This window comes from Lasioglossum baleicum, chromosome 5 (genome assembly GCF_051020765.1).
Source record: "Lasioglossum baleicum chromosome 5, iyLasBale1, whole genome shotgun sequence".
Lineage (NCBI taxonomy): Eukaryota > Metazoa > Arthropoda > Insecta > Hymenoptera > Halictidae > Lasioglossum > Lasioglossum baleicum.
In genome coordinates, this window is record NC_134933.1 from 9,471,263 (window position 1) to 9,489,421 (window position 18,159).

The window sequence follows — 18,159 nt, forward strand, 5'->3', positions numbered from 1 at the left end:
AGGGTGTCCCAACGTGAATGGGACGAAATGTTTTTTTCAAATGAATAAAGATCGATGAAAATGTTACAGGAGTTAATTAAACGGTATTGGATGATGCGTCTTCTGCAATTAACGCTTTACCTACCGGAAGTCTATTAAAAGAAGCATAAAAATTTCCTTTTACATTGCAATCTTAAATGAAACTATTAGATGATGTTATTGAGGATGACTTGTTAGTTCACAATAGCCATGTACCATAGATTTTTTCAAAATTGTTTGGATGGTCCTCTATAAAAATGTACTTGGGTACATATTTCTGTGTTCAAATTGTTAATTTAAATTTCCATGACGTATTGCTATAAACTATGCTGTATAAATAGTGAAAAGCTTGTCCCAGTTCCGTGGTACAGCCTGTACAAATGTTTCTCGAGATTGTAAATCATTTAATTACCGTCAAGGATGAGCTGATTTCGATCATCAAGAAATAAATCGCCATTACCGAGCGTCGAAATCGATACTCCAAAGTTAGATAGAGAATCGACTTGAAGTTCGTATATAAACTATAATCGAATGCATACATAGCTTCTTTCAAAATAGGTTAGAGTAGCAATTGTATTTTTCGTAGACATCTCTAGTAATTTTTTATCGGTGTATTTGTGCAAAATTATCGGTCGATATCACGCGGTGACTGTTTCGCGATGATAAGGAGTTGTTCTAATCAATATTTCTGATGGAAAAAAGAAATCGGCGCGATAATGCGCTCGATGTAATTAGTACCGAGATCATTTAGTCATGCGAACAGGATGTGGTAACAGACGCGATCTTTCTTGTTATTGTCATCGCGCTTCTATCGCTGAACAGTGTTTTCCCCGGCCGCCATTTTGACGATTCATTAACATACACTTTTACTTCGATAACAATCGGCGTGCAATAGCTGTTACTGATAAGTTTAACAAAAAGACAAAGAGCGGAAACAATGAAGTTGCTACATGATAACGCGTTGCGATTTCGTTTCCTTTCTGGTGACTCGATGCGATAAAAATCGAGATTTTCCATCTGGCTAAACGTTCATTTCAATACACATTGTGTAAAAAATTACTGAAGGATTGTAAATGAATAAATAATGAAAATATTCATCTAAAATCTAAAGACCTCTTTTCATTTACGTTAGACCCGCAAATCTGCTGTCGGTAACGCGGAACCGATAACGCCATCTTTCTCAATAATTCAGAAACCTTCTGGCAGTCGTACATTTTTGAATAATATATAAACATTGTTTATATAGATCGAAATAAATGAAGATACACAGAGAATAAGTGAATAATTATGATATTAACGTTCGGGAACCACGTACTTGTTTTTAGTTCCTTTCGTGGAAGGAAATGTTTAACATATTAATCATGCACTTGTAAACAATATGTGTACAGGAGAGAAATTTACGACGAGCAAGATTCTGTAAGCCCCGACCGTCGCTACGTTGACAATATATGTGGCCTTAATTAATCAAATTGCTAATGGCGCTCAGCCAAATGGTACCTATTTGGCCTGCAATCAAAAGGATATTCAACAACTGTCGTGTGTACACGGCACTTGTCGAAAATTTTTCTCGAGAAGTCGAAATTCCGTCGCTGTTTGCGCTAAACTTTTTTACCTAATCCATAATTAGAATTATGGGCACATATTTAAATTTCAATTCAAATTCAATTCTCAGCTACCCAATTTAAATCGAGATCAACTTTCAATCGTTTTATTTAAATCAAAATTCAGCTTTCAATCATTATATTTAAATCTAAATTCAAATTAGACTCTCAGCAACCCAATTTAAATAGAAATTCAACTATCAATAATTATATTTAAATCTAAATTCAAATTAGACTCTCAGCAACCCAATTTAAATAGAAATTCAACTATCAATAATTATATTTAAATCAAAATTCAAATTAAACTCTCAGCAAGCCAATTTAAATCGAGATCAACTTTCAATCGTTTTATTTAAATCAAAATTCAATTTTCAATCATTATATTTAAATCTAAATTCAAATTCGACTCTCAGCGAGCCAATTTAAATCGAAATTCAACTTTCAAACATTATATTTAAATCAAAATTCAAATTAAACTCTCAGCAATCCAATTTAAATCGAAATTCAACTTTCAATCATTATATTTAAATCTGAATTCAAATCCAACTTTCAATCATTATGTTTAAATCAAAATTCAAATTCAACGTTCAATCGTTATATTATGTGCCCATAATTGTTATTTCGATATTATATGGAATTCATTTAGTGTTAACATCCTTTTCCTTGAAATATCTCAAAACAAGAAATATATCGGTTAGGCCATTTGGATTTGGGTATTTTAAAGGGTCAATATACGAAACTTGAGAAATTGACTTTTGCCCACGAAAAACGGTATTCCAGCCCACAGTGCAAAAGTTTAATGTTATCTGCGTCAGCAGGACGCGATTCCTCAGCATTCCGCAAGGATGAATGGAACTACGGAGGGACTGTTATAGTTCTTTTTCGAATTTTCATAAAGTCGCGCAACGCACCACAGCGGCCCCGGTTGGCTGTGCGTGCATCCTTGCGTAGCAGAGCACTCCAGCGGCTCTATTTTAGGAATCGACAGAAAGTTAAGATTATTTCAGTTACATTTTTTACCTCCGAACCAGAAGCAGCAGAGTGCTTAGCACAAGAGCATCACGATGTGCCAGTAGGCCGATTTTTCTACGTACGTCGAGGATCGCGCGTGCACAGGCAAGAACAAACGGAACAAAACCGTCAAAATATAAAATCGTTTAGTAGGGCGATTACGTAATTCCTAATACTCGAAAAATCCGTGGGACCCGGGACGACGATACATTTCTCGGGAAAGGAGAGAATAGAATTACATACTCACGTTGCACAATAAATCGTGAATCTCGGTGTGTGATCCGACCACTCGGAATCCGGAAATCCGGAGGGAATCTGCAACACCGTGGTACTGTGTCCGATTCATTTTTCTATCCATTCCGAAAAAGAAAACGATTCTCGTTGTTCGTGCGGTGTTAGTGCGTCGATGACTCTCGTTTTTGTCCGAATTGCAGTTTTCTGATGCTGGAACACCATGGATCTGCGACGGATGTCCAACTGGAACGTCCTCAGCGTGGAGGCAGCCCTTCAGCAGCTGAACACCTTCGAAGGAGACAACAGCGAGATTATTAGACGACCGAACACGGTAAATCGATTTTTAATCTCGCTGGAACATTGATTCCGATTTTTCCATTGACGTTTTTCAATTACGCAAAACCCGATTGCAAAACCACGGTAAAACGACGCGTCCCGGAGGTAGACTTCTTTTCTAGCTCCTGTCGCTTGGGTATACTAATGGGTTCTACCTATTCTTATCTCGTCCGGTTGCCTGACGGCTTGTCTTTATTTATAACTAATTAAGCTAGACGCCGTTCGAAGTGTATCCTACTATGGTCCAGTCAACCAGCAGCGTTCTGACAGATTGGTTTTCTCGTTTGCATCAGGAAACAATTCGATTTCTCTTGTTGCTTGTCGATACGCGAGTCAACATGAACAAAAAGGTCTTGTGATCCGCGGTTTCGTTGATTATCCCATTTCACTGAGAACTGTCCGAATCGGTTCGTTTTCGACTCGGAGAAGAATCGAAATCGGTGTGTCGTGATGAGCACCTGGCATCATTTGAACGTGGAGCATGCCACCAGCGCTATATCCAGAGAGGACATCGGCACTAATGTTCATCGATCGAGAATCGTGCACACTGCGGTAATTGTTTAACAATACTGAACTTCATTGTTACTCGTCAAATCTTTTGTACACTGACATCGTAACAGCCTGGAATCCCGTTTTTCGTGGTCAGAAGTTGATTTCTCAAGTTTCGTATATTGAAAATACTTTTCTTGCTGTTCAGTGGCAACCATTTAAAATACCGAAATCCAAAATATCACCTGGTTTATATACTGCAATACGAACAACGTAAAATTTCTAACAATTCAAACTTTAAGAAGGGTTTTAAAAAAATTATCAAGAGTCATAAGCATCGGATTTTTTAGGCATTTTAGCAGATTTTCGGACTCGTTCGGGATTTCGCCCTTATGCGATCATCTTTAAACCTCGATTATAAATCTATAAAACGTATTTTTTAAATTATCGTTACAGGCTCAGATAAAAAAAGTTGAGAAAACATAATTTTTAAAGTTTTGTATGATAACTACCAATTGCAATCTAAAGCATTTTTTGTTTACTTATTCTCTAGCAAGCTAATCGGTCTAACATCTTAAAAAAATTCAATCTTCAAGAAGTTACGCGATGTTTAAGAGTTTATTTTGCGATTGCGGACGTAATTAACACTTTGGATTCACGAGCCACATGCAATTTGCACGAAGATTCTCGTTACTCCTGATTCCGCAACTCTTACAACAATTTCTATTCGTTTCTACCGTAAAAAATGTTTTAGTTAACAGAATAAATTCGTTACTTGTTCGTTACTTGTTCGTTACTTGTGCAACAGAAATGAACAGACAATGTTGAAAAAACCTCAAGCATGTTCCGTCCCTCTGCCGAGCATTGTGATTCACGTTGCCGATGCTGTAACTATTACCAAAGTCAAGTGCAATCCGATTGGTAACCGGCGAGGCTCTCCAAGCGCCATGTTATCGATTCCGTTTCACAGTATCCACTATCTCTAGAAAATACAAGTATTGAAAGAAGATATACATTGTTTCATGAATCTATAGACCTCTTATCTGTCTCGCTATTTAATCGAGACACTTGAGAACACCTGTAAGCGGTGGTTTCCTCTATTATGAAAATTTTTCAATAATAACAATGTCGAATTTTTCTCACGTTTATCGCTGTTTGTTCGCCACGTGCGTGTACGTGCTCGGTCTCGTGTCGGATACGTTCCAAGTCCGATTCCCTGGCAAATATTTAGCAAACAAAGATACCACACGACCGATTTCAACCGTCAATACAGAAAAGACAAATCGATATCCAAGAGAAAGATCGTGCGAATAGATTTTCCACTAGCTACTATCGATTTCAGACATTTCCGATAGTTCGCAGGGATCCGCGGAAGAGTTCCGCCGCCGGGAGCGTGTAAACTTCATCTCGAATTTGACGTTTCACGGGAGAGACACAGGGAAAATGCACCTTGGCTGCAGGTGACGAGTTTAAAATTAAAGCGCAGACGGGTCTTCCAAGGCTTATATTTAGGACGACGCGCAGGCGCGATCCGATTAGAAATGCCGTGAAGACTTAGAACTTCTCTGTATCCCCGAATTCCGACTGTGCGACGCGATTTTCACGCTCCCGAGGCGAGACCCTCGGGAAAAAACTGTGTTCTCGAGTTTCCCTTCCGTTTCGTTTTTCCCTCCGAGAAAAATCGGTGCAAGGTCGTGCGGGTGCGGCCAGCTTCTTCCAACGAAATAGAACCGATTTCCGAGATCGTGGAGTCCGATCGAAAATAGAATCCAATCGGGTCTTGTGCATCGATCGTTCCATCGGAGCACGTTCCGTGATACGGTTTGTCAAAAGATCATATTGTTCAGAAGTTGTTCTTGATCGAGAATAAACGGCAATCGGGTCTGTGCATCGATCGTTCCATCGGAGCACGTTCCGTGATACGGTTTGTCAAAATATTATATTGTTCAGAAGTTGTTCTTGATCGAAATTAAAAGGAAATAGGGCCTGTGCATCGATTGTTCAATCGGAGCACGTCCTGTAAGATTATTCGTAGAAAATCATATTGTTCAGCAGTTGTTCTTGATCAAGAATAAAAGGAAATCGGGACCGCGCATCGACCGGAGCACATTCTGTGAGACTGTTCGTAGAAGATCATATTGTTCAGCAGTTGTTCTTGATCAAGAATAAAAGGCAATAGGGCCCGTGCATCGATCGGAGCACGTTCTGTGATATTGTTCGTCAACCGATCATACTGTTCAGCAGCTGTTCTTGATCGAAAATAGAATCCAATCGGGTCTGTGCGTCGATCGTTCGATCGGGGCACGTTCTGTGATACTGTTCGTCGAAAGATCATCGTGTCCAGAGGTTGTTCCTGATCAAACAGCAAGATGGATCTCGGGGGTGTGGACGTATGGGGTCAGATCGCCGTCGAGACGTCTCAGATGTTCGTCTCCGAGGGCGGTGTGATTAAAAGTCGCTTCGCGGGGACCGTAAGTTCAACAAGAAATCCGACGGAACAGTTAGCGAACTGGTTGAAACGACGATCAGACGAGTTTCGAAACATGTGTGATCCAGACGGTGATGGTTCTGGCAATGATCTCTAATTCGAGCGACGCTCGCTCTGTTACAGACTATAGAGAAGCTGCCCGACAAGATCATCCTCCATGCGTTCAGCTACCTGTCGCACCGCGAGATCTGCAGGGTCGCGCGTGTTTGCAAAAGGTGGCGGCAGATCGCTTATGACACGCGTCTCTGGAAACATGTCTCTCTGCGACCGGAAATCAGCGGGTTGCACGTCAGCTCGTTGGACAATCTGCTGCACTTGATCAGGTTAGTCGACGGTATTGTTGTCGATCGGTGAAAAAGTCTTGAGAATTTTGGCAGATAACGCTCGTTCCCGAAATATGTCCAAGAGCCGTCCCGCTTGCCAAATTGTCTCACCGCGAAACAGGATCGTTTTTTAACGAGTCAGGAACGAGGGTGTAATCGATGGATCGTTTATTGTAACAGCACGCGATTCGGCGCTTCGTTGAGGTACATCGAGCTGCCGATCGAGCTGATCACGCACACCGTCCTCCACGAGTTGGCGAACAAGTGTCCGAATCTGACCCACATGCTGCTCGACTTCTCTACCGCTATGCAGCTGCACGACTTCTCCGAGATGCAGGCGTTCCCCACCAAGCTGAAATACATGTGCATCTGTCTGTCCGAGGTGATCTTCATGGAGGGTTTCATGAGGAAGATCTACAACTTCATCAACGGTCTGGAGATCCTACATCTTATAGGTTCGTATTCTTCTCCAAACATTCTTCGAACGCTCTTCTCAATTTTCTCTATTCGATCAGGAACGTACGAGAAGGTGGAGGAAGAAGAAGAGGAGATCTACGAGGTGATAAACGTTCACAAGCTGAAATCAGCCACCCCGAATCTTAGGGTGATCAACCTCTACGGGATCAATTTCGTCGACGACTCTCACATCGACGCGTTCTCTTCGAATTGCATCCAGCTCGAGTGTCTAGCGGTGAATTTCTGCTCGAAGGTGACTGGCTCGACGATGAAGACCTTGTTCCAGAGAAGCAGAAGGCTCAAGTGTCTTCTGATGGAGGGGACAAGTACGATCCGACCAACTTCCTCGTTACCTTTGTAGCTCGATAGGTGATTACGACTCCTTTTACAGATCTTCAAAGCGAGTACGTGATGCAAGTCGAGTGGGAGAAATCGAGCATCCAGGAGCTAGACGTCACCGCCACGGATCTGTCCACGGAGTGTTTGATCGACATGCTCAGCAGGATCCCCAGCCTTCGTTTTCTAAGCGCGGGACAGTTGAACGGATTCAACGACAGCGTGCTCAAAGCCTGGGCCGAGCTCGGAAATCCTCGAAATCTAATCGCCTTGGATCTGGGCAGCTCGGATAACTTGACCGACGATGGTCTGCACAAGTTTCTGTCGAGATACGGCCATCAGCTTTGGGGACTTTCCCTGTGCGGCATGCCACACATCACCGATCAGCTGTGGCAGAGCGTTCTGCCGATATTGACCAACGCTAAGTGAGTCTAGAGTCCTTAAAAAGGAGCAGTAACTTGTCCTAGTTCCCAGAATCATCCTGTATAAACAGGAAAATATCAAAACAAGTGAATCGTACTTGTCGTATGGACGAAAATAGGGGTGACCATGTTTCTACTTTTCCAGGATTCTCGTAATGGGCACGAACGAGAGGCTCGGTGTGAACATTCACGTGGACCAGCTGATGGACGGCATCGCAAACAATTGTCCCAATCTGGAGCGACTCGAGCTCCGCTGGGACCCGGAGAATCTTCGATTTTCGGACAAGAGTCAGAAGGCTATCGATATTCTGCGCGTCAAGTGCATCAAGCTGCGCTGCCTAAGCCTCAGGTAACTCAGATAGAGTTTCGAGCCAACGATAAGGGAGACGATGATCAGTTTGACGTGTTCCAGCGATGGAAGGTACTACGAGATCGTCAAGGCGAATTTCGAGCGAGCCGACAGACTGACGGTCGTCAGGACGACAACCTGCTGCAGAGTCTCCAATTACTACCTCCTAGCTAATTACAAGGATCTGGTCTTCAATTAAATTCGTTTTCCATTCTATAAGTATATTTGTATATAAACGCGAGGGATTCGAGTATTTGTTCCACATGATGCATTGCCGAGCAACAGAAATCCGAACCAGGTAACATTTCGATGCGTTAGGGACACTCTCATTAATCGTCAATATTTTTAAGAAGTTAATTAGCTTTCGTATTCTATATTTTTATAAAATACCATTCACCTTTGAATTAATTGATTGTGTCATAGACAGACAACGAATTTTATGCAATTATCCAGCCGAATTTAAAATACTGTTATATTATTTCCAACCTATTAACCATGTTAAGAAAGAAAATCAACTTCTATTGCACTCCAGTTTGTTGCAATTCAGTTTTGATCTTGCATAAAGATCCGCTGTCTACAGATATAGAACATGAAATCTTTCCGAATGTCGTGAATAATGAGATTTCGTTGCAGATCCTGGACAAACGGAGACGACGAACAGGAATCCGATTATTCCGAGTATTAAGACAACGAGCAAGATACAAGATATATATTTTTATACACCGTTTTTGAGCCTGTACATACGCGACCAACATCGCGAAACATTTCTCTACTGCCAACGAACGATGTTACTTCGACCGCGCAACTGTTTCTTTTTCGAATTCGACGATTCTCGATGTCGGTGGTGTAATTGTAAAAGAAAAAATGAATGAACAGAAGTTTGACAGCAAAAAGGTCGAGGCTACGATTTATTGCGTCGCGCGACGCGTTCGTTAATTAATCAGGGCGGGCGAAGAAAAACTGATTCGAGAAGCAATATCGACGGATCCCGCCACGCACGACGGCGTTCGTCGTATCGATTATTCGCTAATTTATTCATGCAGCCGTGTAGACGACGACGACGACGTCGCACTGGCCACGGCTGGTCGGTCGATTCGCTCGATTTCATTCTCTAGCCACATGCCAGACCCTTCGTTTATATGTTACATTATAGTCGACGCAGAACCGTCGTGGCCGCAACGACTTTTCGCATGATTGCCGGAAGTTTGATCGTCGGGCGTCTCCCAGTCGCGTTCTCCCATCCCGATCTTCCTCAATGTCCGACGTGGAGGAGGAGATGGTCGCAAAGGGCCTCAAAATCGTCCTGATCGGCGATTCTGGGTCCGGGAAAGTGAGTTTCAAAGTGTCTCCGTTCTTATCGCGTTTTCACCGAGACCGACCGGTCCTCCAGTGAATTTTCAAACTTCAAACCTTTGCACTCGACCGTCCCTTTTGAGGGCACTTGAAAAGACACGTTTATGGTACAACTTGCAAGATTGAAAATTGCATTTCGTCAAATCTGTATGATTAAAATTTGATTATGTCGCTGTCCGAGTGCAAAGTGTTCAATCATCCACCGCATTGAACATCGAGCATTTGTTTTGAGTTCACCTGTGCTCGGAAGAACATGCCACCGTGGGTATCGATTCACTTCTTTCGCGCGAAGTGGTCACTGTCACGATTTCAGTGACCAATTCGGACCGTCCATTTTGAGGGGACTTGAAAAGACGCGCTTATGGTACAACTTGCAAGATTGAACATTTCATTTCGTCAAATCTGTACGAATAAAATTTGCATTATGTCGTTGTATAGGACACTGTACGAGTGCAAAGTGTTCAAGTCGACCGCGTAGAACACCGAGCATTTGTTTTGAGTTCACCTGTGCTCGGAAGAACGTGCCATCGTGGGTATCGATTTATTTCTTTCGCGCGTAGTGGTCACTGCCACACGATTTCAGACACGCACAGCTGCCGCCCCTCCGTTTTCGGATAAAATGGAAAACTCTTGCACGAAAACCACCCGTTTCCATTTGGTTTTGAGCTACCGTCGCGTTGCACAGAAAATTGGCGAGCGCACTATGGTCTGGAAACCCGCTTTTTGTGGTCAAATGTATTTTAGCGTTATTTCAAAGTTAACCCTTAGTACCAGATTATTCAAAGTTAACCCTTAGCACTCGATCGTTATCGATTTTCATAAAATGAAAAATAATCATATAGAATGGAATTATTCTTGGTCGGAAGAAACGTTTAATTGTCGAGTTAAAATAGCTCCGACTGCAAAGGGTTAATAAATTCTGTCCACATTACAGTAGTCAATTCTTATAATAAATTCTTAACCCTTAGCACTCGAGTGGTGACTCTGTAGGCATTTAATCAATTACTAAACATTTAATTTAGAAATATTATTAAATTAATATGAAAATTTATGTATTTAATATTATTTGAGGGAATAATATTATTTATAGGAATTTTAAGTACTGCACGAGGTATTAAACAAATTCGTTCAATATTTCATCGTGAAAAATTGGCCACAAAAAGCGGGTTTCCGGAGCATAGTGGAGCGGTGCGAGAACGATTCAATTTCCGTTCGGGAAACCACAAATTAAATTGAATTGCATCTTCGTGTCGCCGAAAGCCTTTCGCTGTTCGATTAACGAGCAGCTGTTTCTTTGATTGTTCCGAGGGACTATGCGACACAGAGTTAATTGCACAGCGAACGAGGCACGCGAATTCGATTCGACACGGGGAATTCCTGTTTGGCCAGACAATCGAGATATTCTGCGTTCCGAGCGTCGCTTTTTCCGCGACCCGATCCACCATAACTGAGATTCAAGGATCCCTGTTTAGACGAGCATCGCCCAGAAGTTTTGCCAGAACGAGTTCACCAGACAGTACACGCCGACGTCTGGAATCGACTTTTTCCTCAAGAATTTGAGCATAGGCTACTACAGGAATGTGAACCTACACCTGTGGGACGTGAGTGGCCTCGCTCTTCATGGTAACATGCTGGATAAATACGTTTTCGGTGCTCATGTAAGCTGAAACTGTTAGAAATTACGGCTGTTACTTTTCCGGAGCTTCGACTCTTCGAAGGATTCGAAGGAACGAAGGGAACTTCGGAGTGTACGAAGTTTCGAAGCCTTCCAAGTCTTCAAATCGTATGAAGTTATAACTTGATCAATCTTTTAGCTATGGTGGCGTATTTTTTCGAAATGTAGGAGTGTCTGTAATTGTATAAAATATAACTTACAAGCGAAATTTCGAAGTTCAAAGCTTCGTAACTACATTTCTTTTAATCCTCTACTAATAATTGACTACGGAGGTTCGAATTTCAAAGCTTTGAAAATTCGATTCTCATCACTAGACTCCGGATCTTTATGCAAAATAAAAAGTTTGTGCATCAATTGCAAGACGCAGGAGCTAAATATAAATTTATATTCTTCATTAATAATTTGAATGTGATGAAAGTAATATATTAATGCTTTTAAAGTCTTTTAATATTTTAACTGTTTTAAATTGCACTCGCTCATTTCTGTTATACATGCATAAGATCCGGAGTCTACTTTACCTTCGAAGTTTCTTAAAAGCGAAGCTCCGAAATTCGAAGCTTCAAAATCGTCGACCTTCGAAGGAAAGTGACAGCCCCATTAGAAATCGCCAAAAACATGAACGATCTCGATAAAATCATGTTCTTTTCAGATCATTCTTCTGGTGTACGATGTGACGAATACTTTCAGCTTCGAAATTCTAGAGGATTGGATCGACAAGATACGAAAAATGAACAACACCTTCGAGGAGGCACCCTTGATGGCTATAGTGGGCAACAAGTGCGACATGGAACATCAAAGATCGGTGAAGAGGGACCGGAGCCATAAATTCGCCGCTGACAATGGGTTCCCATCGCACGACGTATCCGCGAGAACCGGCGAAGCGGTAGAAAACTTTTGAACAATGAAAAGAGGAAGTTAGAAAATCGTCGAAATAACAAAGTGTCATACTGTACACTCCAAACAACCAGAGAAGCATGTTTATCTGGCTCGCGATAGGAAAGTTGTAAAAATAGCGGATGATGTGGGATGTGTACGTCGCGGAACGAGCATAACCGGGGCAAAGGTACCAGTTACGAAGTTTTTTATTAATTTGAAGGCATTCTGTAATTTATTTTGTATTGTTTGTGATAAACGATCGATTATCGACCTTTCTTCTGTATCGTCAAGTTTTTCTGGACGATTTTGTTGAAAGGCAAAAGAAATATTAACGAAATATTAATCCAAATTTTTGGTCCTAGTTGCCGGAACATAAGAAATTTGTGATGACAAATTGATTAATTTTTTTTATGCCGTAGCACAATAAAATCATTCATTCATTATCTTCTGGATTACGAAACGAAGCGTTGTCTCCGGAAATAAGGTTTTTAGCTAATGCTTACTATATCTCAATATAAATAAAATTAAATAATGAATTTATTACGCTACGGCATAAAAAAATTAATTAACTAATTTGTTGTCACAACTTTCTTGTGTCCGGTAAATAGGACCAAAATTTCGTTAATATTTCTTTTGCATTTTAACAAAATCGTCCAGAAAAATTTGACGATACAGAAAAAAGGTTGATAATCAATCGTTCATCACAAACAATGCAAAATAAATTACAGAATGTCTTCAAATTAATAAAAAACTTCCAAGTAGTCACGAAATATCCGGTAACTGGAAACCTTTACCCTAGACTGCGGATTTCATGCAAATTCTACTTTTTTGTAACTTTCGCGTCATATATCTCGAGTAAATAATTCTATTTTTGTCCCTATTCTCTACAGAACGGTTCAACGAGAGTAATTGAAATTTTCATAATTTTCTATCATCCTCTATGAACATTTCTGTCGTCGTGTCTGAAAGAGAGATTTCGTTTCAGCTGTCGCTGTGCATAGTGAACTTGGCAGCGCAGGTGTTGGGCGTGCGACTGACGAAAACCGACCAGGACTATCACAAACCCATAATCATCGCGGAGATAGGCGACACGGTGGACATGAGCACCATCCAGAAGGTGGTGAAGAGAATCCCGACGAAAAAGCAAAGCCACATACCCTTCCACCCCCATTTTCCGCAGTCGAAATCGGCGGTGTGCGTGTTGCAGTGAGGATCGATGAAATATTTTTGAGATACGATTTTCTCACGCACAATACTGCGGTACGTCGCGACTATTGTACATAAGATGTTGAAATATTTTTCGTAAACTCTCTTCTATTGTTACCTGACGCGTCTCGCCTACCATCTCGAGGTTGTGGAGGCAATAAAACCACTGGTGTCTTCGCAATAGACTTAGAAACAGATTTATTTATCAATAGAATCTTACTACTCGTGGCAATTAATGTTAATAGCGATGCGACGTAACAATGTTAAAAATACTTTTACAATGATAATAAGATATCATACGCACGATGAAACGTATACATAATCGCGTCGCGCGCTACGATCCTCGATCTCGGTGAGTTCAATGCTCGTCGATCGTCGTACAGTGGGCGATTTTCGCAAAACAACTGATTTTCATTTGAAAAATTCGTCCGAAAATTTGCATGTCAAGTAGGAGACAAAACTTGTGCAATTTTCAATTTTTATAGACAAATTTGAAGAAAGTGGCATCAAATAAAATTCTATTTTTAACGGGAACAATCTCTGTGGATCCAAAACAAATAAAAATCTTACTAAATTCTATCGAATTTTATATTCGAGTACCTTTTGTAAATTTTCATAAGTTTATTTTTATAATTAATAACGTATAACTAAAGAGATATTGTTCTTTGCAATTCGAGCCCATTGCACGTTGCCAGAGAGAAGGATAGCGTCGCGTCCGCTTTCGGCGTCATCGAATCGAATGAAATTCAATGATCGAACACTGGTATGTAGAATGGTGGAACGGAAGATCGCCGAACTTTCTATACTTTTTCTAAATTGCGAGTAGAAGTTTCTCTATTATCTATATATTCATCAATGGCACTAATCATGCAAACGTTACATGTACGAGAACGCAAATGTACGCGACAAACGTAAACATAGAGTATTCAACAAGAGAAGAACAATGACAGCTAACAAGAAAAACAAACGGGCCTGAGGGCATGGTATGTGCGTGTACATAACAATTGGTTTCGCGAGGGGACGCGTACATGGAAAAATCGGAAGCATACGATTGAACTGTGTGAATAAATACGAGGAATATAAATTAGTCGGTAAAAATCAGGTAAAACAGGTCGTCGTATATAAAAGTTGCGATCAATCATAAAAAAAACGAAACGCACATTTCGTTGAACAACGAGACAAATAAAAACAGATTTCGTTTGCTTATTGCTCGCGATCGGATGAACGAGGATAACTCGCGGACGGTGCAGTCGATAAAGATTTCGCGTGACCCGTTCGAATCGAAGTACAGTGGTACAGTTTCTATACAGTAAACGTACAAGGTGCAAAAATTATGGTTTCGGGATTAGATCTCATGACACCATCGATTGTTGCTCGTACTTTCAGAAAATCGAGACTCTAATGATAAGTTGCGGCGCGTGTAACTTACTCTAACATGATCTTCAGTCTCTTTTTAATCAACGGTGTACCGTTTCAGTCTTTCCACGCGTTTGTCTTTGAAATGAACACGAGTAACAACCGCTAAGAATTAATACTGTGTAGAAAGACTAAAACGAGACTTCGAGTATGCACGATACCTACACCCTCTCAACTCTTATCATCGCTACAACTCTGAGTACTTCAGTGGTCTCCTGGGCCACACGTTTTTCTCGAGTATCTTCGTTTTCGCCTCCCAGAGCTCGGTGAACTTATCGTTCAACGGGACCAAGTACGTTTCTACCCACTCTTGAATCGTATATTCATCGTAGATATCTTCCATAGCAGTTTTCATCTCCTTTTCGATATACAGTAGTTCCATCTTATGCCTGTTTAGGTCGGCGATCGCGCGCTCCACGTGGCTAGGGCTAGAGAAAGAGTGCTTGATGTTGTACGGTTTCAGCCAGCCTTTGAAAGTGTTGTCTTGTTCCATTTTGGCGACCTCTTGGGTCAACGAGAACAGTCGCAAGATAGTAGCGTAGATCGCCACGCCCTGATAACTGCACTTGGTCCAGCCATACTGAGGCTCCGGAATGGTCAGGGAAATGATGCCCTCGCAGCGTAAGGCTTGCATCACAGACGCAGGCACGTCTACAGGGAAACCATTGAGGTCCGGGGATCGCAGGATAGCCAGGTTCACAGCCAACGATGGCAGAGCAACGGGCAGCAGTTCGCAGAGCACGCTGAAGTGGTCGTACCGTTGCCAACCTGTCAGCATCACACCCTTGAACGTCACCTGGTTAGAATACCTGCTGATGATCTCTAACCAGCGTTGGTGATTCTCCATGTGATAGGGTAACTCCGTGTAGTATCTGTCCGGCGCTGTAGCTCCCTTGAAGGCTGTGGCCACCCAGACGTTCTTCCAAATCGACGCGTAGCTCTCCCACAGCTGATCGGTTAATGTAGCTCCAGGATCGGTAGTGTACTTCCAAATAACCGGTTCCACCAGCAAATGCAGTCCTCTGTCTATAATCTCCTGTGGGAAAATCTCTCTAAACTCGTCGTCCCACATGAGGATCGTGAGCCCTGGATACTTATCGTTAATATACCTAGCTACTTTGGACACGTGGTCCAAGAACAACTGCTTCTTTCCCCATTGTCTTTTGACCATTGTCTCCAGACACCTGGTGCATTCTCCGATCTGATACACTTCATCCGCCCCAATGTGCAAGTGTTTCACATTGGGATGAGCGGCCATCATTTGGTCGATCATTTCATAAATCAACGGAAGGGTTTTGTTGTTAGTGGGACAAAGAGCTTGGGGATAATGCAACACCTCTCGATAATCTTTGTACGTATCCAGCTTAAGTACGAACTCCATGTGACCGAACGTTTGTACCAGCGGGATTACCACCAGCTTATTGTCTTCGGCTTCTTCCTGGATGTCTTGGATATCCTTTTTGGAGTAGCTGTTGCCGGCGCTGATGTTCCTCAGATTCCCGTCGAACGGGAACATATCTTCGTACTCCAGGAGCACGCCTGTCGCGCCTAACTTCTTGAGCAATTTGAACAGGTACTTGTAGTAACTCACTTTCGGAGGAGCACCCTTCAAATCCAGATGCACGATCTTGTGGCCTTTGAACAGGGGCGTGCTGTTCTCGTACGATTTGGGGTAATTAATGTCGTTGAACAGTGGACCGCTTCCGCTCTTCAGCTTATCCAGAATGTGAGCTTCGATTTGCTGTTTCTTCGCAATGTTGCGAGGATTCTCTGTGAGGTCGCTCAACGGATAAACCTCCTCTATTTTTAATCGTGGATTTAACTTATTGGACGAGATATCCTCGACCTCGTTACTGAGAATGTGATAAGTAACGATCAGCAGAGCGAAGCTGATCATTACGATTACCATTAAAGAGGCTCTGCCTCTTAGTCGCGTCATGATCGAGCCAGAAGAACATCAAGATCGAACCAGTGTATTATTGCTTTCGTTTCAATGCTGTTATTACTGTTGACACGATTTCATCGTTCCCTTTCACTGAACGCACTGACGTGAACGCAGCGGGAACTATCTTGTTCCCTAGCTCTAGATTTATCTGTGTCCGTGCGATGTCGCTACATTATTATAAAATAACTCTATTATCTTTGGAAAAATTCCTCCCACGACCGACCGACACCAAGCTTTTTTCTTGTCACAGTATAATGACAGAAATAGCAGACTATGCAGTGAACGTACCGCTGTATTGCGAGAAACGCTATCGAGAAACAGGCAAGCCAACTGCTGCTCGTAAAACGATATCTAACCTATATTTTGCAAAGTGTGTTCTCATTCGATGTATTCGCTGTATAATCGTTAAAATAGAACATATATTGTGAATATTGGAGAATTAAGAATACCTGGATTTTTCGACGATTACAGTGGCAGGATTTTGTGGAAAAATTACGAAATGATTTTTGCTTACTTTTCACACCGTGCGCGAACGCATTTTAAATCATCCGCTACAAAAAGTGGGGATACAAGAGGCGGCACTTCGAAAGAAAACGAATTTTTCGCGAAGTGTGTTCTCATTCGATGTGTTCGCGTATATAATCGTTGAAATAGACAATATATTGTGAATACCTGGATTTTTCGACGATTACAGTGGCAGGATTTTATGGAAAGAATTACGAAATGAGTTTTGGTTACTTTTCACGAGTTTTTAGCGACTTCTGAACTGCTTCTGAACAGATTATCTGGTATGTAGATGTATGTAGATGAAGTAATCTTGGAATACGGCATGTTATTTGAAGCCGGGTCTGTAAGTATATATGGTCTATGGACGAACGACCGACATCAAAGTAACCTTAGTAACCAAATAAATGGAAGATTTCGTGAACCTTTTAATAACAAATAATAGAATGTATAATCCAAGTAACGATTTAAAGTTCGTGCCAATCGAAAGACATAGTCAGAGTCGTCAATGCCACGCTCTTGACATACAAAAACAAGCCGTCCTACTGCATCGAATTTGCTTAACAAGATCCATCGGAGACATGCTAATTTTCCGACGATCTTGACTCAACAACTGTTTTAAATTCCCATTGCGACGCGGTTTTCTGTCCCCAGAAAGACGTCTCTGTTATTCAAGTCTCTGCCATCGCTCAATATATTTGCCCACCGATAAAAGAAAAACGTCGTAGAACGTTTTGAAGGGACCCCTCCAACCGCCAACCACAGATATTGAGGAAACTGTGGAATAAAAATTCACGATTTGCGAATTCACAAATCTAGCTCCCTAAAAAAAATATTTCTAACACCTATTCGTCTATAAATATTGTAATATTGTTAATATTAAGTAATTTCTACGTGTTTAAACAAAGCGTTTTGTTACAGTACGAATTCAAACTAAAAATGAACGTTTAATTTTTTGATTTTCTACTTGTTGGGTATAATAGAAAAATGAAGAAAATGTATGTTCAATTGCTGAAAGGAGCAATCCACAAAATTACTGATTAGTCTGATCTCAACAAGATTAAGAACTGCACGTTAGACCGGATCGGAAGAATATTTTTTTTCTAACTCGAAAACGCCCC

General features: G+C 41.5%; 3 protein-coding genes across 10 annotated transcripts; 2 read left to right on the forward strand and 1 right to left on the reverse strand.

Annotated features, from left to right (window-relative positions):
* Positions 1-2,602: 2,602 nt before the first annotated feature.
* Fipoq (F-box/LRR-repeat protein FipoQ) lies at positions 2,603-8,981 on the forward strand. Of its 8 annotated transcripts, none has more exons than XM_076423504.1 (9): positions 2,603-2,958; positions 3,065-3,195; positions 6,301-6,500; positions 6,681-6,955; positions 7,016-7,282; positions 7,348-7,717; positions 7,860-8,063; positions 8,112-8,361; positions 8,697-8,981. In XM_076423504.1, the coding sequence occupies exons 2-8, from the start codon at positions 3,085-3,087 to the stop codon at positions 8,260-8,262; spliced, it is 1,578 nt and encodes a 525-aa protein (XP_076279619.1). In that variant the 5' UTR covers positions 2,603-2,958; positions 3,065-3,084; the 3' UTR covers positions 8,263-8,361; positions 8,697-8,981. The 8 variants fall into 8 exon arrangements, with proteins under 8 accessions (XP_076279619.1, XP_076279627.1, XP_076279624.1 ...); XM_076423512.1 differs by having other exon boundaries at positions 2,607-2,958; positions 8,127-8,361; positions 8,697-8,980; XM_076423509.1 differs by lacking the exons at positions 2,603-2,958; positions 3,065-3,195 and adding exons at positions 5,220-5,613; positions 5,934-6,160 and having other exon boundaries at positions 8,697-8,980.
* Positions 8,982-9,038: 57 nt separating this feature from the next.
* Positions 9,039-13,260, forward strand: LOC143208779 (ras-related protein Rab-28). The gene is made up of 4 exons (XM_076423571.1): positions 9,039-9,393; positions 10,889-11,074; positions 11,741-11,974; positions 12,953-13,260. Exons 1-4 carry the CDS (start codon positions 9,319-9,321, stop codon positions 13,175-13,177), a joined length of 720 nt encoding a protein of 239 aa, XP_076279686.1. The 5' UTR covers positions 9,039-9,318; the 3' UTR covers positions 13,178-13,260.
* A 1,516-nt stretch (positions 13,261-14,776) lies between these two features.
* LOC143208751 (hexosaminidase D) lies at positions 14,777-16,834 on the reverse strand. The gene has a single exon (XM_076423490.1). It carries the CDS (start codon positions 16,526-16,528, stop codon positions 14,777-14,779), a length of 1,752 nt encoding a protein of 583 aa, XP_076279605.1. The 5' UTR covers positions 16,529-16,834.
* Positions 16,835-18,159: the final 1,325 nt, after the last annotated feature.